Source organism: Motacilla alba, chromosome 1 (genome assembly GCF_015832195.1).
Source record: "Motacilla alba alba isolate MOTALB_02 chromosome 1, Motacilla_alba_V1.0_pri, whole genome shotgun sequence".
NCBI lineage: Eukaryota > Metazoa > Chordata > Aves > Passeriformes > Motacillidae > Motacilla > Motacilla alba.
In genome coordinates this window covers 84,691,899-84,716,145 of record NC_052016.1, presented here as the reverse complement: position 1 = coordinate 84,716,145, position 24,247 = coordinate 84,691,899, and the positions used below count along the sequence as shown (strand labels likewise).

The following is a 24,247-nucleotide window of genomic DNA, read 5'->3' as shown; positions in this document are numbered from 1 at the left end:
GATGAAAAAAAACCATGCAAATTATAACATCATAAATGTGCACTGTCTTTCAAATAAATCTGTCCATTAACTTTTGATTAAACTACAGTATTGCTGAAAACGATGCCATCTTCACCCTCCAAGAGCTTACAAATACAACTCATGGATTCTGTTGGTTCACATTCCAATTACTTTATCAATGAAATCGAAACAGCTTTTTTCTTTGTGTTCAGAAATAATTAGATATTCTGCTTTAAAGAACAACCACATCCCATGTTAACAGGATTTGTGTTAACTTACCCTGTCTCAATTCTTGATTTTTAAAGTGCTCTTCTAGTTTTTCTTTCAGTATTCCTCCAAGTTCTTCAAAGTGTTCATTGTTAAGGCATCCATCTCCCATTACCTCAATGCACTTGTGAAACAAAACAACCAGTTTTTCAGCTTTAAAATTTAACATGAGCAGTCTTAATGAAATCTAAGCACACAAAGAATATTAATACATGCTCTGGATCACTAGCAGGAATAATATTAGAAGAACAGTCATACTGTAATCAGCGCTCAAATTATAGAAGTGAGGCACAGTACCACTGTACATTTCCTACCCGTAATTTCAGTTGCACATAATTAAAATGAAAAAATTTGGTAAATGTTTTAGGTTAATACTTTGATATTCTTGCAAAACAAAATACAATTTTTTTTCCATCAGCTGTAACAACATTTACAGTCACAACAAATTTCCTGTAGAGGAAGCCTTGCATTTATTCGAGCCATTTAAAGGAACACCAAACATGTCCCTTATTTCAAAAAGCTACAAACAGTAACACCATTAAATTTGTAAGAATGTTACCTTCGCAAAAGAATGCATTATTTCTGAGAGGACATCAGACTCCGGCTCCGTCCCAATGGCTTTGATGAGAGCATCACACATGAAATGCCACATCTGCGTGAGGTACTCTGGCCCACGAACCCTGGCACATTCAAGGAGGAGGGGCATCGACTCTGCGGCTGCCACTCGCACACGTGTCATTATTAAGGAAATACAGCAGTCAACACCAACAAAGTGCTTAGAATTTAAGATCCCATCACCATAATCAAGTTCTTGGTTTTCTACCTGAAACTCATTTCATTACAATCCATGCATTTGATTTCTTAATTATATATAGTTTAAATCATAGGAAAATTAGACTGTCAGCTATTTAGAAGTGGTTTTAAGCCCATTTCAGGCCATGACAGAAAAGCTGTTCAAGTTGTCTTCAGCTATGTTACACAAACATTGCTTTTTCTTCTGACTGCTTATTTAAAAAGGAAACTAGGGGGAAAAGTAGGAATACATTGCCTAAAATAGGGTGTGTAAACCAGCATTCTGTGGCTGGTTTCTGCTACAAAGTCAGAGACTATTTTAACACTAACACTTTCAATTCATTTAGGAAAACAGCAAGCACAATTTTAATTCTAAGTTTCCATTTTTACAGTGGAATTTGTTAATAGGATATCATCATGGAAATAGAACTTCAACAATGGAACCATCAGCTTTACAACTTGCTCTGTGTATTCCACAAATCCTTCTTTTAGCTCTTTTGCATAGCAAACCTGAAAAATAGAGCACAGATATGCCTTTTTTAAAGGATAATACTTATATTTTTCAGCTATGCAAAGGTGAGAGCGAGATTGTTAAAAGTGCACGGATTTTTTCTTTTACTTTATTTTAAAAAACATGTAATAATCCATTTCCCTTCCCCCCTCCAACTGTGGTAATTTGAGAAACCCTGATAGCAGCATGAGTTCTCACCCTTAGGGCATGCACATAACTTTCAAATCAAATTCCAAACCAGCAATATTCGCAAAAAGAACTACTTTTAAACATATCCAATTCCTTAAGTTTTGCTAACAAAGGAAAACCATCTGTTCATTCAAAAAATTTTAACCTCCTAACTAAACAAACTATTTTTAATGAAGTAAACCACGTGCAACTAAGTGCCTATAATCAAACTAAGCAGTATCACCCAAAAACTCTTTCACATGAGACAAAAAAGAGTATTTTGGTTACAAATTTTGGCTTCAGACTCCACTGACCAGAAACACATAGATCACCAAAACCACTTTATTACTCACCAGCATTTGGCATGCAGTTGCTTTCTCTTCAAGGCCTGCAGTTTTAATTCCAAAACTCTGCTGATCACCTATGCTTACAAATTCCCAACCATCATCATCGCTCATATTCTCCATATCTTGTGCTGTTATACAGAGGAAAGGAGAAATAATCTAAAAGTGCTACAAAATCATTTATTTCAGTATACTTCTCAAGCAAAACATCATCTTAAACCTACTGTCTAAAAGAGCTACTTCAGGTTTAATGGATGCAGTCTTCATTAAAGGTCCCATGACAACAGGAAGGTACTGCTGAAATTCCTTTCCAAGAATTTTACACATTCTGGCCCATGCAGAGATCATGTAAGAAATCTAGAAGAGAGAAGGCAGAATTGTCATGTCCCACATTTTATTTTAATGCATACTTAAAAGGAAAGCATAAAGGAAATACATTAAACAATAGGACTTTTGAAAAGAATTTGTCAGCAGTCCCTAAAGCTTATTTCAAAAAGAAGTAATCCAACATGCAATCCACATAAAAATGAATCTTCAAAAGACATCCCAAGTCTAACATCACCTCCAATCAAAGTTGCTATACATGTAAAAATATGACAGTGCAAGATTCATGATTGCAGTGCAAGAGCCTGTACTAAAAAGTAATTTTTTTTCTGAAATAGTTCCCAGATTTAAACAATACTACCAAGCTATACTCCTGAAAATGGTAAAATAGAGCAAAAAGTAAAAAAGGGTGCAGTACTATGTTTTCAGACGAGTATTTGTTTTCAAATATACAAGTTAAAATAGCTCTCTGCTCATTAGAACAGCTGTTTAACAAGTCTTGTTGATCTATTTATAAGAAGGTGACAGCAAGCTCAAATTTCTTCTGCAAATATAGGTCCTGGAGGTGTCATTTCCTAACCACACTTCTGTGAAAGATTCCAGGGCCATCTCAATGGCAAGTTTTGTAAGACAGGCTGGACAACTAGCCTGAAAGGCCAGGGAAGAGGCAGAAACATCATGTATACAAGGAATGTTTTTAATACCAAAGAGCTATAAAGACACAATTTTAACATACCTGTGGATCATCATCTTCTAGATCACTGAAGTCTGTTTGTGTCTTCAATAATAGCTGCATAACATCTGATGCATCCTGCATAAACTAGATACAGGAAACAACTACATTTTTAAAGGCAAATTAAGATGCTACTTCTCAGAGACTTAAATGCTCACTTAAATTATATTTTTTCAGGCATCCACATACAAAACTAAGTTCCCTTTGAACTGCATACATTTTGCCCCTGACACTGCCTAAATGTGATGCTGTGTCATTTTTAAGGCAAAAAAAACAACTCAAAGGAAGAAAAAATTCTTGCTTTCAACATTTTTTAGTGTGACAAGAATTACATAAGCTACAATAAGATTCTATTGCAAATTTATGAATCTAAGCAGCAACACAGTCACCTCAGAAATGGAAACAAAGTCAAGCACAGAAATCAGCAACGATATAACTGTATGTTTAACAAGTGATTATATTCAATTCTAATACCACAAAAAATAAAGGCATTAAAAAGTGTATTTAGACCATTATATAAAATCTAAGCTTACCTTTTCTTTGCCAACAGCAAGACCAATTAGACTGATGCATTCAATAGTCTTTCCTCGCAAAAGCCTTAATTCCTTCTGAACAGCATTTTCAACAATGTGTTTTAAGGAGGGCATAAATAAATCATAGTAGGGAACAAACTTCTCCTCCACTGTATCTGCAACTGATGCAATTGAAGTCACAACTTGTTCCAGAACTAGCTTAGTGCCCTTCTGTATCAACTTGGAAAGAAGAAGAATAAAGTGTTATATTTTAAAAGCACAGATTTTACATAAAAGCTTGCCAAACGTAAAAATCTGCTTTTGCACATATGCTAATTCTCGTCAGTTTAGACCAACATCAGCAGCTATGTGTACTGGCTCATTTCTGAGGTCTTAGTTCACCTATACTTATTCTACTTATGTGACAAGGTTACCCCTCCATCAAACAATTTATTCAATGTCTTATACCTCTTGTAATTTTATCACCATAATGGAATGAAGATGCTTCACTAGATTATCCAAATATGGAATAAGCAGTGACTTGGGACAATCTTCAGTGAAGTTTATGAGTGCTGCAGCTGCATGGGCTTGAACACGCTGGCTGCCTTGATCTTCCATGGTTTGTAGAAGAGCTCCTATCACCTGAAAAAGAAATACTCCTTTTTCAGACAACCAGTTTCTGAAGGGGACATAATTTTACCACATTTTATCCCTACCACTCTACTACTTGCCTTCTCATGAAATTTCTTTTGAAACCCAGGTGCAAAGTCAGTTGCCATTTGTCCAACAGCGTTACAGGCGGCGTATCTTACTCTGGGATGCTGAAAAAGTATTTCCCTCAAACAGTTAACAAGCAGTCGCAAGAGCAGAAATGAAAATATTTTGAAATAATTACTAGAACAATACTCACAGGATCCTGAAGGAATAGCAAAACGAAATTAACTATTTCATTTAAAATTCCCTCCATCTGTTGGTGGCAACCTTCTCCAATGGCAGAGAGTGCCATCAAGCCAGCGTGCCTGTACTTCCAGTCAGCTACAGAAGAGTGAAAATGAAGTGTTACTCCTTTTGGAAACCACCAGGGACCACAAAGATGAATCACCTTTTCTTTGCAGGGGCTGGGGGACACAGGAGGAGGCAGAGTGAAGAACAGGAGATGAAAGGGAAGTTAATGCATCTACTTGATTTGTTAAATACGTTTCCATTTTCCTCATACATACTTCCAGAGATGGACAAAAAATTGAGTGTCTAATTCAGGCCAAATCCCGACCTAGAAAAAAGAATTCTTAACTGCTGGTAAGAGCACATACACAGTACTAATACCTGGAAGCTACATTTTAATTACATGAGCTGACCAGGCAAACATCAGGACAGTATTTTTAGTATTTTTATTTCTCTCTCCCCCATCTTTTTTCTGTTTTAGTATCATCAGAAGAGCCCATACCTTTCTCAAGAAAAAGGTCTAATGACTCAAAGAGTAACTGAATTTAAAACAAATAAATGATTGGTATTAAACTTTCCAGCAGTCCTCTCAAGGCTGTAGGAACAGCAATATTCCTTGTGATGTAAACTTTCCCCACCTCCAAGTCATATTAGCATAGTGGGTACTGTTGAAATTAATCTTTCATGCCCCTCTTTTTGTTTTTTTTGAGCAACATGTGATAAACTCCAATTTCTTTTATTTCTTTTTTACAAAAATCTTTCTGTGTGCTAGAAATCATTGGGATTACAGAAGAGAAAACCAAAGGAATAAACAGGTTTAGCAAATGATCTGTGGGAAAGGTGTGTTACAGAACGTATCTCCCAAAACAGCACAATATTTCATTATTGCTAGTAACATTACATTCCTGGAATGAAGAACATCACAGTTCAGAACAGTAGAATCCTGACACTCAAGCTTCTGTCTGTCCAGGATGCAATGAAGTATCATCTTGACAGAAGGCACAACAGAAAAGCAGCAGTTTATTTGGTGCTATTTCAGTTCATTACATGTTCCTAGTTAAGCTTACGCCCATGACTCCCACTGCATTACTGTTAGCAAGTATTCCAAACTTGAAATTAATGAATCTACAAAATGAAACACAATCTCCTTTAGACCATCTGGCCACCTAATTGAAACTCCAAAGTCTTAAATTATTATTTCAATAAATAATTGTAAGAAAGAGGGGATAGGAGAAGGAAAAGTTTCACTTCTGAAAGTGCTGTCAACATTTTAATATAAGTGTCTTCATCTTTTCTCCGTGCCTATCAGTGAGAGCTTCCAATCCAAACAACATCTTCTGCATTTCCCTTCTCCAAAGTGTATTAATGGTTATGGACAGCTCTGATTCACAAGAAAACAAGCATCAGGCATGAATTTCATGACCTCCCCATAGCACAAGTCAGGCCTCCAGTGATTATTAGACTCCACACTTCTCTGAATGTACTACAAAATTAGCTAGCTGCTAGCCTAGAAGCTACCAACACTGAGTCAGGTTAGCTCATTTCATTAATAAAACTTGGTTTACAGAAAAAATTTTAATTCCAAACAGACTTTGTAAGTGTTCTCACATAGCAGGTGCTACCTTGAGTAGCCCTCTGTTCCATACCCAAAATGCTAACAGCCTTTTCTAGACTGGGTTTTAAACGAAGAAGGCAGAAATAGTACCCAGAACTTCTGTGTTATCTTCTACTCCAAAGGCTCAAACCACAGGTCAAGTAAAAGAACTTGAAAGCAATGCACAGTATTTTTTGAATTACTGGCTGAGCAGGCATTACAGGTATTTTAAGAGGAAAAGAAACATACAAAACAACTGATAAGAATATATAGAAACACCTCATTAAACAAGTATTAACATCAGCATACCAAATAGACAGACAGCCTACCAATGACCTCAGTCCATCAAATTCCAGGGGGAAAAAAACAAGTTATCCTCTACAAACTGTAACATATTAAAATTTCACTTAGCACTTCTGAAGAAGCAAAAACACTGAGCTACAGAAAAACAGGTGGCACTTTAGACAAACTTAAGGTACTGTGAGGGTCTGTTTAGGGATTTAGAGAGAATATTCTCAAATAGAAAAATCCCAAGTCTTCCCTTATTTTTACGTAATTCCCAGTGTTTAAAAAAATTGATTTTATGACATCTCTGCTCAGCTGTCCATGTACCAGAAAAAGTGTTGTAATGCACTCTATGTAAGTTTATTAAATCAGTATAAAAGAAAGTATAAACTTTGAAGTTCACAGCATTTACAGTTTTTTTGCTGCTGATATCAAAAGTGGAAATGTATAATAACATATCGAGTAGCTAAACACAAAGACTGAAGAGATATTGAAGTTCATGGAAAGCACAGAATTGTTAAAAAACAATAAAAGAAAATGCAGTTACTTACGATTCTGAAGCATTTGCATAATATGTTCTTTAATCATAGGCAAAACAAGTTTCCCTCCAAGGCCACATGCCATCCTGTCCAGCGCACTCTCACCAGCCACTGCATTGCTAAATATCGATTACATAAACATGAGTGGTTTGAGATCTACAATAAAACAAGCAGTCCAACAGAGAGCTCTTCCCTGCAGTTCTAGTTTTCAAGCTTTTGCCATCTGAAAACACGAACCTCTTTAAATAAATAAACCATACCCACATCTAAAAACACACACACCAGTCACAAATAGTTATTTACTATTCACTGAAACATTTGTTATCTGCAGGCCACTGATTAAGTCTACTACCAACGAAACTTGAGTCTTACTAGCACTAGGTCCAAAGGTACAGACTGAACTTCACAGCAGTTACAGACACCCAGAAAGCTGAAACTAAATTTGCAATGAGTGAAGCAATAATACTGGCCATCGTCTTTTTGTCTCAAGAACATAAACCACTTCAGACTTGCTATGATTCAGGTGAACCAGTGGAATTCCAACTTTGGCACACAAGAGACATTTCTTAGATGGCTGTACTCAGTAGCATGGTCTATTGTCAATGACTCAGGCAGAAAACATCCAGTCCAGGTGAGGAATTTGTGACTCTTGGCCAGTTACAGATGTTAGAATAGCCCAACATTACCTATGCAAAGTTATTTGTTCCACCCAGTGGAATTATTCCCTACAAAAAAGCAAGAAAGTTTCCAGGACACAGATAACTACTGTTACAGTCTGGATATGGCTGGCAGTGTGGTAACTCAAGGTTATTACAGTCCACCCTAGACACCCATGATGATAAAAAAGCTGAGTAATGGTTCACAAATGATCAATCTCCCCCTTTTTTAAAGTTTCAATCAGTTGGGCCAGAAATAGTCTTCAAATTACTATGCTTGAATCCCCAAGTCTCACTACAAACCACAAATAATCTAGAAACTCACAGGTTGTGAACAAAGGTGATTGTGAAAAGATATTGACAACATTGTATTTGTTCCTCAGATTGGTAATGTTCAAATAAACAGACACATCACCAGCAGGACAATGAAGCATAGGCACACAGGGTTAAACTGGAGCAAACTCACTAAAGTTAACAGAAGCTTTCATCTGAAATTCCATTCCTTGAGCTTTCTTCCCACCATTAATTCACACATTCAGTTTTAAGAAATAAAGATAGTTTATCTCAGAAAAATGACCACACATCTCCGTCTAATCTTTGCAAGGCTTTTGCCAAGAAAAGAGGAAGTTGGATTAATCTTTTCCTCCTTTAGAATTTCACTCCTTTACAAAGCTGGAGCAACAAAAAACTGGAAATGCTAAAGTATTCCCTGCTGCTTTTGTGTGGGCTGACTCATATCCCCATTCATCAGACCCGAACACACCCTAACTAGGGCGCAGTCCGATGATCATTAGCCTGTTCCCGGCACTGCCTAAAAATTTCAGTCCTCTTAGGAAGCTACAAAGACTCAAACACCAGGAGACATCAGCATGCACATCAGCCACTGAGCTCTCCACAAAGGGGAGCTTCAGTGGTGGGAAAGCACACAGCAGCACCAGGAGTGACCCTGCTAAAAGAAAAACTGTCCTCACACACACCATCACCAGAGACTAGCTCATGTGCAGTAGTTTGTGTCTGAGCCTCAAGCTCTTCTATTACTTCGAGGGCCAAAGGAGCTCCTTCAGGCTAAGGATGTTGAGCACAACTTGTTTTCTGAGCTGTGCTCACTCTACTTGTGACTTCTAACAAAGAAAAGGAAAATTTTCATTACAAAATCCATAGGCAGCTAAGCTGTATTTAGAAGAATAAAGTTACTCTGCTGACAATAAAGAGAAAATGGCATGCCTCAAGTGCATGATTCAGCATACTTACTAAGCTGCCTAAAGCAAGCCATCTGAATAAACTTCCACTCCCTGCAAGGCTTGATAAGGATATGAACTTGAATATTCTATTCCCCCTTGAAATTTTATTGACTGAAAAGATTCAAATACTTAACAAACCTGAATGTAGTGGTGGTGTCTGACACCTGTATAGCAAAATTTCAGCACTCAGGAAACAGGCTAAAAGGGTATGGTCTACCATGTGAGGGAGAGAAGAAAGGACAGCTCACTTTCAATTTCATAAACAAAGAGAACTAAAAAGATTATTTCAAGTAAGGCAAAGATTAAACGGATTATTCCATAAATTCCTATGCATCAGTTCTACAGGTGTCTTTACATGCCTGCTATCTATTACAAGTGGCTTTACAGCTCAGGGTAAACGAACATCTCTTCTATTGTCTATTTTCCTATGAAGATCTCTAAGTGTTCTGAGATAAACTGTCTCAAAACACTAATTACATCTGAGTCTGGATGAACCAGGTATGTCAAAGAGGTGTCTAGACTGGTAAATGAACATCCATATCTTTATAGAAGTGTGGAGACAGTTACCTCCTACACCTATTTCTGCTCTCTTCCACTTCACTCTAGCAGTAGCTGGACAAGAGTAAATTTAACAGGATGCTCTATGCAAACCACTGTTTTAGTAAAAAGTTGGAGCAAGCTACAAAGCATGTAGGAATAAGCAAATCCAAATGACTGGACATCTTTAGATCTTTCTTGCCCAAAACAACAAGATAAGCTGTTACTAGCCATACCAAGGGATGTAAAATAATAGCAAAAGTGTAGTATTTTTGGACTAGGTGAAATCCAACAAGGAATTCTGCCATTCATGACGACATCCTTCCAAAGTCAACTTTTTTTGAAAACAACACATTTTCAAGGGCATAGATACAGAAAAATACAAAGACATTGGTTGTGGATAATTAAAGAGGTCAATAGGCTTCAACGTGGCTTCCAGATAACTACAGGATTAGCCTTCAATTTAGGGGATTAGGAGGCACTGACTTCTGAACTGAGTAATATAAATGACAGAAAAAACAAAAGCTAAAGGCTTTGAAAAGCTACAGCAGTACAAAACAGCAAACATGGGGACATGCAACTTGTCTAATTATAGCAAATACAAATACTCAAATAATTTACTTCCTTGCTGAACACTGCCTAAGTAACCTACATATAAACTGCTCATGACTGAAGGAACAAAATTACAATAGTTATTTGAATAAAGAAAAAGTAATGCACTACAGGCATTTGCATTCTGCACTTTAAATGTGCCTTTAGCCACAGCTTTGATAACACATTGAAACAACTGGTTTCATAATTACCTGTCAAAATCATCATCTGCAAGCTCATCTGCATTTGCCCAATCTTCATCTTCTTCCAAGTCAACCATCATTGCTAACATCTGAGGAACTGAAAAAAAAACATTTTTAAACTCAGTCTGATCTCTTAAAATAGATTCTCAAATAAAAAGTAAGAATTTCAAGTTTTCTCATTTCAAAAATTTTTGAAGAAAACCAGCTTTTCTTCCAGTAGCAGATGGTCAGGTCTGTCAAGCTGCATCAGCCAATAATTCAGAACTGATGGCCACAGAAGTATTTCCAGAACATTCAAATTGAGAGTAAAAAAATCTTGTGTATAACTTACCAAGACTCAAAAATTTTTCATAGATCATGACAATTATAAAAAGCAAATTCTTTAATAAAGTCTATATTCTTGAAAGAGTTAAAAACAGGATTATATGCCATAAGAACTCTGATGTACTTCCTTAATTTTTCTGAAACTCTGACATCATCCTTCGAGCATTTACTAATGAAAGAGACTATTAATTAAGAAAGAATACTAATGAACCCTTAGTTTTATTAACATAATAAATTTTGTTATCTATTTATATAGTGGTCACTTAGCATAAAGCTTTTCTCTTACAATGAGGCCATGGTTTGGAACTTGAGATCTCCTTTTTCCCACCTAATGCAAATTTTTCTTTTGCATAATGAACATATCTTGCATTTTCTTCTACCTCTGTAGACTGTCCATTCTTCTCACTCTAAGTCGTTATAGAGACTATTACACAATCTCTATCACAGCATTAAACTACCATGCAGTAAGCATCAGCTATTCCTACCAGCTCTCACAGGAGGAAGGAGCACAGTGGTTTGTCTGCTCTAAGTCTACCAGTTGCTGTGCCCTTCAGAAGCACAAGGGGTGAAAAGTCTACCTTGCACTTCCAGAGCAAAGTAAGGGGCTCTTAAGCACTTCTTTACTCTGTACTATACACCAATCACTCAGAGCAGTTGTTTGAATTCAGTATCATTTATGCAACAAAGTTTCACTTTGACCTGGAAACAAAAGGTTTCAGTCAAATACTCAACCTTTGACCTTTAACAATCTTTTTAGCACAGCATACCACACATCTTGAAGACAGCTACCACAGGTAACTGCCCTTTAGAGCAACCTACCTGAAAAACTTGTAGGCATCTAGTAACTGTTCATGCTGCTAATGAGATTTACTGGAACTGATCAAGTATACTGCAACTGCTGAATTTCACAATACACCTACACTATTGTAATCTACCACACAGACAACACCCTAAGCAAACTCACCACCACATATCTGGACAGATGAGAAACTTCTGGCCAACTGATGACAGAAAAAAATACTGTTCACTGATAGCAAGTATCAAAAAAGATCAAATTATGGATTTATTTGCTTGATGTGGGTATGTATTTTCAGATAGAAAATATTCTATGGCTACAAAAACCTCCAGAGGGCTCTTACGTACTATCAAGATAACTTAACAGACACTATGGTCCCTCTAGCATGATGCCCACATGTCAGTTTTATATACACTGATTAGACCTCAAAAACTGCCAAAGTATTACAGTCCAGAAGATTTTCAGACACAGACACGTGTAAGTACACACATGAGAACCATGGCTTGTCACAACAGCTATGGAATACGGAAGACAAACATTATCTAACACAAATGCTCTGTGGCTCCAAAAAGTCATGTCAGTGTTTGTTGCTACTAACAAACAAGGCTGAGAACACACTCATCCCTTACATTCAAGATATAATGATGGCTCTGGCCATCATTTTATCTAGAACCTACAATTTCTTGTTTCTTCTTGATGTTTTGCATGAATGTGGCAGCCAGTAATTGTAATTTCACAAAGAGTTTTTTAAAAAAATGTAGAGCGTGCATAGAAATTTCAACATTGTCCCAACAAGCCCTCAAAATTTAATTACTGCTAATATATAGATGCTTACAAACAAGCATAAGCCTACTAAGCCTGCTTCTTATCAGAGAAATAAAACTCTCTGCAATCCTGTGAGCTCAAGAAGGGAAGTCTTAATCCAAGTGGATTCCTGAGCAGCTAACTGGCACACAGGGCACAAACTCTTAAACCAGCACTGTGCTCAGTAAAACCAGCACAAGATGACAATTTTGCCTAAGTCCCATTTCTAGTCGTGAGTATCAAGTGATCTAGCAACTTCTCAGTTGAATGAAAACAGAAAGCCTTTTAAACTGAGATACATAGCCAAGACAAAAGCAGTCCTTTTTTGCTACCTTTTTATTATGCCCTGAACACAACAGCTTTGCCAGTTCTGCAAAATAAATGTCTTTCTCATTAATGGTATATTAATAATAAGACTAATTTTATGATGAATTGCAAATGAAAGGCATTTCTTTCCCATATGGTGCTTTATCTTAATAGAAGTATTTCATTCCTAAACAGCAACTAGCAACCCAAAATGACAGGAATACATTCTAAAGAGGTAAGAGGTACTTCTCTCTTGAACAAATAAGAAGCTTGTAATGATGTGAGGTCAGCAAGTGTCAAATGTTAATAATTTTAACAAGCTACAGGATGGAGTAAAAATAGAGCGTTCTGAAAATTTACAGATTCCAAAATATGTTCTAAAGAACCTCTTCTTTAAAAAGAAGCAAACAAAACTTCTCATCAATATTTTTAACACTTAAGCCAAGCAGATCCAGTTTGCAACATTTTCCAACAGAAGTTTTATAATTTTAGTGACATCTATACAGCTTTCCTCATGGTGAGCAGACAGAAAAATTGTAGTATTTTTGAGCTGAGCACACACCAGAAGTTACCTTTTATGCAAGTTTCAGAAAACAAGCAAGAATTTAGACAAACACAAGTGTGACAGGGAGGGAAAAGCCGGCTAGACTGCTGTACCAGGGCCCTGATCTAGTCAAAGAAAAGGTTTAAAAGGCAAAGAAACACCAGTGCAAACAGCACTGATGCTGGAGCTGCCCAGAAGACATTTATTTTTAGCATTTCAAATAATAATGCATGATTTTAAAAATGCCTCTTCAAAGACTTTACCATCCACATGTTAAATAGACTAATTAGATTATTTCTATATATTTATACCAGCATCTGATTTTTTAATTCACAGCTTTAACTCACCACTGATGCTCAACATGCATGCTGAATTCCTTCAGTCTTGACTTGCCAGCACCACAGAGTATCTGGCCTACATACCAAACTCCAAACGTAGAACTTCAGAACTAAATGCTGGGTTTTTGTTACAGTAAAATTTTCCAAAGCCAGCTGCAAAGCATGCAAGTAGAGTTTTCCTTGGAAACATCTAATAAGAGCCCACTGTATTTTTATTCAAAATTTTGGTGCTGCATAGGCAAGGATGAATTAATAAAGAGTCATAATAGGAAGGAGGTTACTCCATTAGATGGCACTGAATTGAGCTTTTTTAAATTATGCGTACCAGCAAACTCTCAGTTAAATGTGGTTTTGCCACTGACCAACAGCAAAGTCAATTTAATACTGTAAAAGAAGACTATTTCAACAAAGAAAATGAGGAAAATACTTACTGGCTTGTGCAATAATATTTGTATGCCTCCTCAGCATAGCAGCAGCAGTTTCTGACAAGGCCACAATTACTTCAAGTGCCAACTGACGCTGCATGTTACTGAGACTGGCATCTGCACACAACTACAACCCAAAAGATTAGAGCAAATAGTTAGAGCAGAGGTTTTGGGGTGGAAAAAGTGATTCTTAAAAAACATTCCCAGCTTTACCTTCAGAGTTAGCTGCAAAGTAGCTTCTAAATGTGGTCGTAAATACTTAGGAACACAATCTGCAATTTCTACAAGGGATTTCAGAACAGAGTCATCATTTTGGTAGCAGGAATCATTTAGAGCCTATAAAAAGATAAGATGGAGATAAGATTAAATAAAAACAAACAACATTATGAACAGGATCAGTGTTATAGAAGAAATTTCATTAATTGTATTCTTGCTTCTCTGAACAGTCTCATTTAGAATTAGAAGCTAAGCAGCCAAAGCCTGAGGCCACAAGAGCTGACCAGAGTAAACTTTTTGTTAAAACTAATGTTTCTAACAAGGAACTAGCTGATTCCAGCAGATACAAGCTGAATGAAGAAGATAAAAATCAAGCAGACAATTCCAAGAGAATGAAGTAACTTCATCGGAAGATCAGTCCTGCAACAGTGAAAGCCAGTAAGAAATCAAGAGACCACCAACCAGAAGTGGCTGGCACATGTACAATTGAGAGACATGAACTGGGGTTGGGGTCCCTCTCTGGAGGCACCAGCACAAGCTGTAACTTGAGAACTAACAGAATACAATTAATTAGAAGCCTTCACTCCAACTTTCAGCAGGATCCCAGAGTCAGACCCTGCTATGGTGACCTGCGTGCATAAATCCGTAACGGGATACTATGCAGCATCCAAAATGACGAGTTTTCTACAACTAAGCTATGGCTCACAATGTTCAAATCGAACACTGCAGACAATCAGAAAGAATTAAGGTCACACATCAGAGGCTCCAACATGCAAAACCACTGGGTTCTGACAACAACTTCAAAATCCATTTAAAAGGAAGTAACTTGGCCTGAAAGAAGGAAAATGAGCCTAACTAACTTCCCTTTCGCCTCTTACATGAGAAAAGCTTTGAATAGCTTATGCTTATAAACACCAGGAACAACAAGATTAAAGAGGTTTTTTTTCCAGACATCCCTCTAGAGCCACCTAATTAAAGTAACCTTTCAGCCTTCAGTCACAGACATGGAAAAGAGAAAAAGAAATCAAGCCTTTTGCAAGTATCTTTCCTAACCCATAGCCACAATCTGAAAAGTAATTTAAAATTTACTTTTAACTGATCAGAGTGATAAACCAGAACACTGTTACTCAATGGTGTTAGAATCCAGAAGGAAACAAAGCTCCAAAGAAAGAGCTCACTTCTGAGATTTTGAAAGTTTTCATTAGCAAAGTATTTCACGCCTTCCTAATGTTGAAACATTTTTTGGAGTGAGTAACTAAATATTTTTTAATATTTAAGTCTACAATTCAAGATTTTTGTTAATGGCACTTATATAACCCATACTTTCAAAACAGAAGCAGCATCTTCTAGTACCAGAAATGTTCTGGAAAAATCTGGGGAAAAAAAATCTGTCACAGTTAAGGCCTTTTGGTCTAATAGCTATAATATCCTCTGATTCTCTCAAAGGACAATGTAATATTTACTAGAATTTTCTGCAAAACTGTATTTTATATCAATTGTAACTCTGACAGTTTTTTAAAGCAAGAGTGGTTTTCTGAAGAAAGCAGCTCAAAGTGAAAAGTGAACCCTAAAAGGCAAAAGTACTTTTCTGTAGTATCAAACAACATCCAAGGGAGTCAGTGAAGTTCTATCTGCTTTTACCTCCCTTTGCAACAGAAAGCTTTGGGTAAAAGTTTCAACTGCCAGTTTTGAAAGTTCAACTTCCAGCACAACCATTATAGATCTTGTACTGAAAGGACTGATATGCCAAGTCAGAATTTTATTTTTAGCTTTTTTACTGTGTCAGTGTTTCAACAAAATTAATTTCAACTGCAACAAAAAAAGCATCCAACTGTCTCCAGAGGTCACTCACCACTATTCTAACACATTCCTATTTATAAACTCGGATCTTCATATCCATCTTGTGTTACCACTGCCAGAAAATCTAGTTCTTCTTGCAGTAAGTAATTTTAAAAGACAGATTTCATAGCACAGCTCGGCACTCTGTATTAGCAAAAGAAAGCTTGAAAATGTGAGCCAAGTGCGTGTGTTGTTACAGTGTCTAAATAGTGTAAGAGTAGCATTGAAAGTTATAGCACACACAGTGGGCTATTAGCCCAAAATCTAAACCCCACAAACTCTTTAAATGACACACATCAAGACAAATGGCATGATCACCCCAAACCCTGCCTCACCCCCACTTACACAGTAGTACTGTGTAGCCAAGGTCCTCTCAGGCAGTTACAACTTTTAAACAACAAAATTGTTATTGACAAAGGCAGGTACAGGGACTAACCACCAAAGACCTCAATATCAAAAAACATACACACTACAGCCCATTTTCAAGTTCAGATGATTTGAATAAATTCCTGTCAAGTTTGCATTTAAGATAAAGTAGAATTCCATCAGTTGCAGATGCCAGTAGATTTGGCAAAATTTTTCTTCAGCTTGCCACAAAGCACACGCAGTTTACAGCTCACACTGTCAACAAGAACCTGCTGTTCTGACTGTAGTGAAAAGTCTGTCTTTAATGTAAATTTAGCCTAATTTAAAATCACCAGAAGTTCACTTCCTGCATTATCATAGGTACTTAGTTGCTTCCACTGTTTCTTGATATAGATAGGGAAGTGTACTGTGAATTTTTCATCCTTCAGAGATCAAACCATTTGTCTGTGGTTTGGTTTACAATAGGCTTCTCTGCAAAATAAATAACCTTACACTAGAATTTCAACTTTTGCTCAAACTCATCCATCCAAGCAATCTAATCCAGCCTCAGAAACTACATGAAGCGTAAAATGGCATTTTATTTGCAATTTCCTAATTTATCAAACAATAAAGATCACTTCTTCAGACTTTTGTTCTCAGTCTGAGAATCTTACGTTCAGAATAATTTTGTGCTTTCCTCTAAAGTGAAGAGATACAGGATATCACAAGTCCATGAATTCCCCAATTACAGATAACTTCAAATCTCAGGGTAGCCCATATTTGTATTTCAATATCATGGTTAATTTTAAAGCTGTATGATTTTGACCTATATACCTTACAAAGAATTTTAACTCATTTATCTCTGTACCACTGCGTAAGTTGATCAGCACTGAGCTATTTTCCTTAAAACACTATCAATTATCCTCTATTTGCAAAATTCCTCATTAGTCTCCACTTCATCTTGCTGGCAACTGCTGTCTGGCTAAAAGGGTCAGTTAATTCAGGTCTCAGCACAAATTCACGAATTCGCAGACCAATAACTCACATTTGCATATAGTCAACACAGACAGTAATGGCACACTAAGTGTAACTTGTTTGCTTTCTTACCTGCAAGATTCCAGGTAGCAAGTCTGCAAAATGTTTAAGAAGGGGAGCATTGAGCTCATTTGCAAGCACAAATGCAGCTGCAGCTCTAGCAGATAAAGTCTTGATCTAAAAGACATGATTGAAGAAATAAATGTGGGAAACTAGTACTGAAACATGCCTCTGGTTAGTTTTTAACATGGGATTTTAAATTTTACTTCAAATTAAGGTAAAGTGATAACGAAGACCTTCAGCATCTACATTGTCTACAATACAAAAAGTTTATCATACGAGGTGGCAAGTAGTCCCTAGTTTTGCTTTTTGTTTTGGTGGTTTTCATTTAATGAAAGAAAAGAGGAAAAAACCCTATTGTTTTCAACTTCTATCAAAACTTCAAATGTGCATGCAAGTGTCAGTCTCATTTTTCAAGAAGTGTGATCTAAGTGTTTGAGACATTCCTCTTTAAAGGCATGACTTGTGGTACTTTAGAAAATGTTATTCAGTCAACTTTCAAAGGTCAGAAAAAGTAATCCTTGGGGGAGCAGCAAACTGAACCCATATATCACAGCAGGGTTTCCTATCCTTGCCCAGCATTTTCCATAACAAGAGAAACATTTTCAAAGTACAATCCTCTGCACAAATCATTTAATCTGAAGCCTTCCAGAAAAGCAAGGCTTGCTTACACACCCTTAGAGCAAAACATGCACAAACAGTTCAAGGAGCTGTTGCATATTCAGAATTTTGAGACACACCATGTACCATCTAACATACAGATACTGTATGTAGAGACATGACAGACTTACACTGTTAAACACAAAGGCCAGAAAGAGAATTTAACATGGAGTTTCTGACCCCTCAATGCTGCTGGCTAAAACCCCATCTGCCTGGGCCACTGCAACTGGGTTTCTCCAAACACAACCAGGGAAGAATCTGGGCCTGTACAATGCAGATATGAGCAGCCAGTCAGCTTTAGGACCACAAAAGGGTCTGAGCCTTTGGTGTGCAGCAGGCACAGTCAAAACTCTGTATGTACATAATTTTCAGGTAATGCAATTCTCTGGTTGAAATCTATGGTTTAACCTTTATATTTGAGACTACTGCACTAAGTTTCTATGCTCAGAACATACTAAAATCCCCAAAGAAAATAAAAGTCTTACTGAGGGATGTTCCTGATCTTGCATACACTGAGCCAGCATTCTCTTAATGACATCCAAATAGTGTTGCTGTTGATTCCCAAAAATCCCAGGAAAATTCCTAAGGATAAGACCAAAACATTAGTAAAAATTGACACAAGGTTAAATGAGTATTTCAAACTTATCCATTGTTTAAGTTACAGATTGTAACTGTACACATTTAAGTAAGCCACAATACAAGAAAATAAATTAAAGAAGTATGATTGCTAGTTAATTACATTGTGACGGTTTTTCTTTCATTTTTAGACATGATTAGGCTATCCTACAAAAATGTAGCTTACCAGAAAATATGTAGAGCAGCCTCACGCAGTCCCACATTCTGAGAGCTGACAGAGTCAAATAAGAATTTCAGAACTTCTGGCCACTGGCTGTTGCCATCATCATCTACATTAAACACAACAAAGTTTTAGGATAAACAAACTTCAGAATGGTAAGATATCAGTGGGGCAGGAAAACCAGTCATCACTGACTCCCTGAACTGAAGATGTGCCTATGTCACAATGTAAAATATTGTGAAATGTTTAATCTAAAAACACTTCATAAGAGAAGATGATCTCTCTTTACTGCTATATAGCAGCACTCAAAAGAAGAATCTGATGCAAGGTTCAGCATAATTCATGACAATTTACACAAAACTGGATTTATAAACCTTAATACAATCTCACCTAAACTTGAACAATTTAAAAAGCAGAGTTTAAGAATCTTATTTTCATCTGGTCAAGGATAGTGTAAACTAATGTTTATTATAAACCATGGAATCAGTTAGCACATCATGTACAAACGCCTAAGCAGAGATACAAATACAACCACTATCAATACATAAACATTTTACTACAGTATCAACTTATATAAATAAAGTACCTATTAAATTCCTGGCCAATTCAGCGACTATGTCACATATTTTCTTTCTCATAGTGGACTGCGCTTCTAACTGGATAAAGAGCAGCAATTCAGTCTTGACTGACGTCTGATCCTCAGGTGATAGAGCTGGATAAACTTCTTCAAATGCAGACGACAACAGGCGGCGCAGAAGGACAGCTGCCATCTGCCGAGCCTGTTAAGGAGAAGTGTGTGTGTTTTAAAGTGTTTGACATGATAATCATGCTCCTAAAAGGGAACGTCAACATCATGCTTCCAAATGACACTTCCATTGTGCAGACTTCTTTGGTGAATGGAATACCTCTCAAGCAACAGATGACAATTATGATAGTGAAAATAAAAACATAGTAAAGACACAACCATGTTTCTGACAATTACAGCCCTTCAAAGAAATAATGACAGTACTGAGGTATTCAGGTTTTTTTCTATAGCTGAACCTCAGAAATATTTTGTGGCAAGGTAAGGACTTAACTGTGCTATTGAAAGACCTTTAAAGCATGAATTCTTTCTATTTTAAATGGCCTAATGAGGTCATTATAATCCAGATAGGTTTTTCTGGATTAAAAAGTGACTTACTGGAGCAATTTTGTCAGATAATTAACCTGTAAACCCTCCTTCACATTCTCAAACAACTAAACCCAAATCCAAGTCAAAACAAAGCTTTCAGTGTTTTGCAGGCCTATGATGAAACCTTTTTTCTTTAAACTTGAACTTAAGCATAGAAACCTCAAAATCACATATTACAATCTTGTATCCTGTATGCGTACACCTATTTTACAACAGTATAATTTACATATCCATATTAATTTAGCATTATATAAGAACTAGAAACAAAAAAATACAGTAATTCAAAATTAATAGAGCAACACATGCAGTAAAGGCAAAAAGACACATAAAGCTCTCTGAATAACTTAATAGAATGTTCACCAACTGGTGTTTAAGGACACGCAGTAATTAAAAATCACCACCCAAACTTCTAAAGTTTAACACATGTAACAAAACCTTGTGTGTGCTAAATTCTCACAAAAAATAATCCAAACTCAATTTTTTCCTAAGATATTCTTATTTAATGTGCACATGAATGACAGTTTCATTTAAAAGCCTTTGAAATTCAAAACTGTTCAATGAGCAGCAAAAGTAATCAATTCCAATTTCACAATGTTACTATGACATAACCTATAGATGTGCAACACAAACTGCTACAAAGTGGCAACTTCTAACATATTACAGCAATACCCTGTAAATATCAGGTATTGCTAAAACATCACCCAAGATACTATTCTTATGTTCTGCAGTCTCCAGACTCACTGTCTTTTTCTAAACTACCCAGCTCTCTTCTGTACAGCTAAAGAGTAATGGACTCAAAAGTGTCTCTGTACCAGCAGAAGGAAAGGAGTAGAACCAGACCCAAGTCTATAATTTCTTGTCTCCTCCTCACCATCTCCAGTGGGGACTAAGGCCACCACATATGTAGGATTAGCTCTTCCCTAGCAGATGTAAGGAAGGCAGCAGGTGATCAGTCACAGTGCCCACCTGTGCTGTAGTTCCCATCAGAAGCCAAGATTCTCTAGCAGTAGCTGTCACAGGGGAATGTGAGTTCAGAAGGACATTCTTCCGCCACTGCCTGTGGGCATCTCACTAACAATGTGTCAAAAAGCTTTCATGGTACCGCAATATAATGGTATATTTCCTTCTCCCATCCTCTGAAGCAACAATATTGGGAAAATATTAAATTTTTCCTCATTAGTATGGTAAACTTACATAGAAATGCCTTGAGCAAGTTCACTGGGACTAAACAGGGCACAAACTCTAGTGTTGTCTTCCCTTACTCAAGGCATCGTGTTTCAGAGCGGATTTCCTGACACCTGATAACGACTGAACTCACATTATATTATATTCTTTCATGAAGTACTAGCAGGTGGACAGACAGAGAACAGAGGTGAAGACTACATGCTTTATGAAAACAAGGATAAGAATTTCCAACTCTGAATAATTTAAAATATTAGAAGACTGAAAACCAGATTGATTGCAAAGTAAAAACAGAAGTAGTAAGGCATACAGAAAGGCACAAGACCAGCACTACATGAATTATCTCCTGGTTATAGCTACTAGCTTAGGAAAAAGACAATCCCCAAACTCCTTAAAGCAAATTCAAGTGTTTTAAGGACTGACAAATGAGATACTGACTTCTAATAATAAAAAATGGCATATTTTCCTCAGCTGATACTCACTTACATAGGAAAACTATCATTGTCAATTTAATTATGACAAACATAGCTGACTTAATGGCACTTCCAGGGTCGTTTCTTCTACTCTAATAAGGAATATATGTATTTTTCACACACCCCAAAGGTTCTTTTATGTTTAAGTATTTCAAAACATGTACTTAAACAAGCATTTTAAAATTCTGCAATTTAGTAGCAATAGCGTTTAATGAGGGGAGGAATAATATAAAGCGTACATCCCCCAAAAAGAAATTCCAGCTACCAATGAAGCATAAAGAGAGCACATTTTTTCCCAGCATTGGGTCTTCTGCATGTCTAAATTACTGAGATGCTCACACACAACTACAGTGTTAAAGTTATGAAAAAAAAAAGTAGTCATAATACTAGAATTTCAACATACTGCTTCTGATTAGTAGAATTTATAGTGTGTTAAAAATGTTTTAGTATTTTAGGGATGATGGAAATAATGCACAAGAAGAAAATCAAATTTCTGAGCAGAGTAGCAGCAGAAATATGAACAGTAATCTGGGATGCCATGCTCTCCACTGATATTCAAAGCATCCACGTAATCCTACATATTTTGTAAGAAAAAGTTTGATTATCTTGTCTAGCACTGTCACACTGAATTTTATTTTTATTGTTCGAGTCCTCAAGGAGGAAAACATGCAGGGATGGAAGTAAAGAACATTAAGCACGAGGTTCAAAGATGGACTTGCATATTGTCATTCAGAGATCTACTCCTATGTGGAATTCAAAACACAGAGTTCCCAAGACACACAGACAACTCAAAGGCAGAACTGTGGTGCATCCTTGGGCTCCCTTCCTCCCCCAAAGGCTAAACAGGAAGCTGTCCACAACAGCAGTCTTCAAACTGAGAAATGCATCCCTTCAGGCGACAATACGGGCAGAGGTCTGGGAGAGGGCATGGCCCTCCAAGAAGGCTGTGAGTACAGCAGATACAGTTTTACAGAGCATTTGTTATTTTACCAGTCATCTGTAAATTAGGACACAATCAAAACCTACCAATCCAGAGTTAACCAAGAAAAATAAATGCAGGAGAAAATGCAGAACTTCTGTTCCTCTCAAAGATTTATGTGGTAAATCAAAACTGCAAAGTAATAGCCTAAAATATTTAAGTCCTACAAATAAAATAAATCAGCTGTGAATATATATCACCTTTCTGTACAGCCCTTTAAAATGCAGTTGCATAAAAACTAGTCTAAATTTCATAACAGTGAGACTACAAGTGCAGGAAGGACAAGCCCCTCCTCAGACTGAGGTGTATAAACTTGCACATCACCTGGCACAGAAGTGTTCTAACTGCTAAGTCAGATGCTTCCCTCCATTTCTGTGAACAGTGTTCATTTGCCATTAGGAAAGTATGAAATAAGAACAGAGGAAAGAGGTGAATATTTCCATAGTTTAGGCATCTGGTTAGGAGAAAACCTGTTACACAGTTAGTTAAAAGAGTTATTCCAAATCTAGCTTAATGGTGTTTTCTATGTCAAATACAAGGGGTACTTGGGAGCATGATTTGTATGCCTGTTTCTCCATTTAAATGCCAAAACTACTGGGTTGCAGAGGCAGGACTTCCCCAACTGCTGTCTGAATAGTCCTACAAGTCCTGTACTCTCTACAACACAGACACCCAACTCATGCAAATAGGATGGGGCATTTTCTTCAGCCTAGATTTCCTGCAAGGAGGTAAAACAAGACAAAGGCTTCAAGATGAAGAGGGATCTGAACCCAGCTTTCACATAGCCTGGACAAGGCATGTTTAAAGTTCTGAAGCTCCTTCCAGCATCCTGTGTTTGGTGGTGCTGGTACATTCAATGTGCTCAGAGGACACATACCAGGCCCAAAGCTCTATCCACTGGTGACATCCAATATTCTGTTCAGCATTTGGATGTCTATAAAATATATGCAGAAACCACCTGTTGATACCAGCACCATATTAAACATGCACAGAATGCTTCCCAGCATATGCAGTGTTTATATGCAGCGTTTAGATTGAGCATGGGGATTACTTCACTTAGGCTCTAATTAGGCTACTAAGTAGTTGGATTTACAGGGAAGAGGTTGTAGGTTTTATTAATCAGGACTTTTGAGTCCAGCACCTAATGCTTACTTACGGTAAGAGCTAACATTTAAACCTTTCTTTAATTAATCCATTGGTAAAGTTAAATGTCAAGATATTCTACAAAAGTTAGCCTTTGATGTCTTTGGCAAGAGTAACTTCTATAGGTGAAAAGTTGTTTGTACTTTGAAAGTCGGAATCCAAGCCATTGGCAAGATTCCTAAGTTTTACACTGGGCTATTTCCTTAGCTGATATAAAGGGAATAAAATCAGCAAACACATGAAACAAGTATTTATTTATACTTTGTAGTAACACTGCTCTACAGTTTTCTATCATTTGAAATATCTCAAAGGAGCAAAAAGGAAAACTAGATACCTCGTGCAACCAGTTGCTAGTATAATATTGAAGGAGTCTGTCAGAAGAACACAATGTTGTAGACCGATAAGCATCAGTATGGGTAAACGGATACTTTCTTAGCATTAAAAAGCACAAATGGCAACTAACTCTAAATTGAATGCAGTCTGCCAGAAGAGACTGTTACCCACAGAGAAAAAGCACACTTATGCTCTTACAATATTGTTCAGAAATTGTTTAAGTGACTCTAAAATTTGTA

General features: G+C 36.8%; 1 protein-coding gene across 1 annotated transcript in view; it reads right to left on the bottom strand.

Moving 5' to 3' along the window:
• IPO5 (importin 5) overlaps positions 1 to 24,247 on the bottom strand; it is a 45,207-nt gene that overhangs the window by 15,024 nt on the left and 5,936 nt on the right. Inside the window, exons 3-20 of the mRNA XM_038135261.1 lie at positions 19,314 to 19,506; positions 18,734 to 18,836; positions 18,417 to 18,513; positions 17,284 to 17,388; positions 13,990 to 14,112; positions 13,783 to 13,903; positions 10,249 to 10,336; positions 7,024 to 7,130; positions 4,562 to 4,686; positions 4,383 to 4,472; positions 4,120 to 4,293; positions 3,673 to 3,891; positions 3,143 to 3,226; positions 2,307 to 2,439; positions 2,092 to 2,213; positions 1,473 to 1,569; positions 827 to 999; positions 280 to 391 (exon numbers count right to left, since the gene is read on the bottom strand). Of these exons, the coding sequence (XP_037991189.1) occupies positions 280 to 391; positions 827 to 999; positions 1,473 to 1,569; positions 2,092 to 2,213; positions 2,307 to 2,439; positions 3,143 to 3,226; positions 3,673 to 3,891; positions 4,120 to 4,293; positions 4,383 to 4,472; positions 4,562 to 4,686; positions 7,024 to 7,130; positions 10,249 to 10,336; positions 13,783 to 13,903; positions 13,990 to 14,112; positions 17,284 to 17,388; positions 18,417 to 18,513; positions 18,734 to 18,836; positions 19,314 to 19,506 (2,266 nt within the window). The remainder of the gene's footprint in view (positions 1 to 279; positions 392 to 826; positions 1,000 to 1,472; positions 1,570 to 2,091; positions 2,214 to 2,306; positions 2,440 to 3,142; positions 3,227 to 3,672; positions 3,892 to 4,119; positions 4,294 to 4,382; positions 4,473 to 4,561; positions 4,687 to 7,023; positions 7,131 to 10,248; positions 10,337 to 13,782; positions 13,904 to 13,989; positions 14,113 to 17,283; positions 17,389 to 18,416; positions 18,514 to 18,733; positions 18,837 to 19,313; positions 19,507 to 24,247) is intronic.